Genomic DNA, 1238 nt, shown 5'->3' on the forward strand with positions numbered 1-1238 from the left:
CCTGCCTGAGACAGGCCATCACGTGTCAGAAGGTGAAGTGCTCAAAAATTTTTTTTAAAAAACGTGAATCCAAGCCATCTGCTTGAACACGGACCATGCTACGATACTGGCAGCAGAGCTCCCAGCTGCTGTTACACCAGAAGAAAGAGGAATCTTCTCGCCCCTCTCTTCTCCCCGCTCCTCACTCCAAGTCATTGGAGCAGTGCTCTCTTGAGAACAAATATGCACTAAACAGAAGACAAGTTCATGATCATGTAAAAAACGAGCCCCGAAACAGCGACAGCCAGTTTAGGAAAAAATGATGATGATAAAATAAAAGGAGATTGCTGCTAGACCCAAGGCAGATGGTGCAATCAGCGCCTCTAACAGCAAGCCCAGCCTGGTGGGGTTGTCTCTTTTATGTTAATGTAATCCCCACTCCCGGCAGTGGAGGAACTTCCATCACCAGTGGATGAGGACATCATCTTTTCAATCAGGACTCTAGAAAGACAAATATATGTGATTTTGGCTTTGGGTATTTCTGTTTAAACAAGCAGTATTGGGCCACATAGTTTTTTAGCAGTACAAAAAAAAAAACCACCAAACCAACCCCCGCCAAATTCATTCCAGAAGGACACAAAAAATGACTAAACCATCAGGTTAAGGGGCTGCACAGCACTGACAGCAGCGTTACTGCTGTTACCCAGCAGCATCAGAAAACTCTGCAGCGAGCAGAAAACTGCCAACACCCACTGCAGCCCCCTCACCTCGTGCCCAGTTTAGGACTGGGACACAGCCCAGGCTTCCTGGGTACCACCCGCCCAACCTCAGGGTCGGGTGCAAAGACCCAGCCTCATCCCTTTCAGAAAAGGCCAAATTCCCCACCAGAGGACCGGGGCATGACAAAAAAGAATTTCCAATCTCTTTGCACAAGAGGTTCTATCCTCCTGGTGGAGGCCAGCATATGAAAAAACCAACCCTGGTACCATTCAAAGAATTTCTGTTTCCAAGAGCATGTCGGGAGAGAAAAACTTCTGACCTTTCAGGATTTGGTTCCCCTTTGGGAGATTTACTTGTGTAGTACTGCTGCTCTGCGTTATTTACTGACAGCATCTCCCCTCACCTCAAAGACCACCATGTCCAAAAGAGGGAATGAGCCGTTAGATGTATCATTGGCCTCTGTGCCTACCTCATGGACTCATTGATATTCTTGTTTTCCTTGACAGACGTCTCCACCCAGCCAGAAAAGCCGTTTTCTT

General features: G+C 47.3%; 1 protein-coding gene across 1 annotated transcript in view; it reads right to left on the reverse strand.

Moving 5' to 3' along the window:
• Positions 1–362: 362 nt before the first annotated feature.
• RAB29 (RAB29, member RAS oncogene family) overlaps positions 363–1238 on the reverse strand; it is a 4077-nt gene continuing 3201 nt past the window's right edge. Inside the window, 2 exon segments of the mRNA XM_009872233.1 lie at positions 363–480; positions 1169–1238. The exon segment at positions 1169–1238 is cut by the window's right edge and continues 7 nt beyond it. Coding sequence (XP_009870535.1) covers positions 363–480; positions 1169–1238 — 188 coding nt within the window.

This window comes from Apaloderma vittatum, unplaced genomic scaffold (assembly GCF_000703405.1).
Source record: "Apaloderma vittatum isolate BGI_N311 unplaced genomic scaffold, ASM70340v1 scaffold25776, whole genome shotgun sequence".
NCBI classification, from domain to species: Eukaryota; Metazoa; Chordata; class Aves; order Trogoniformes; family Trogonidae; genus Apaloderma; species Apaloderma vittatum.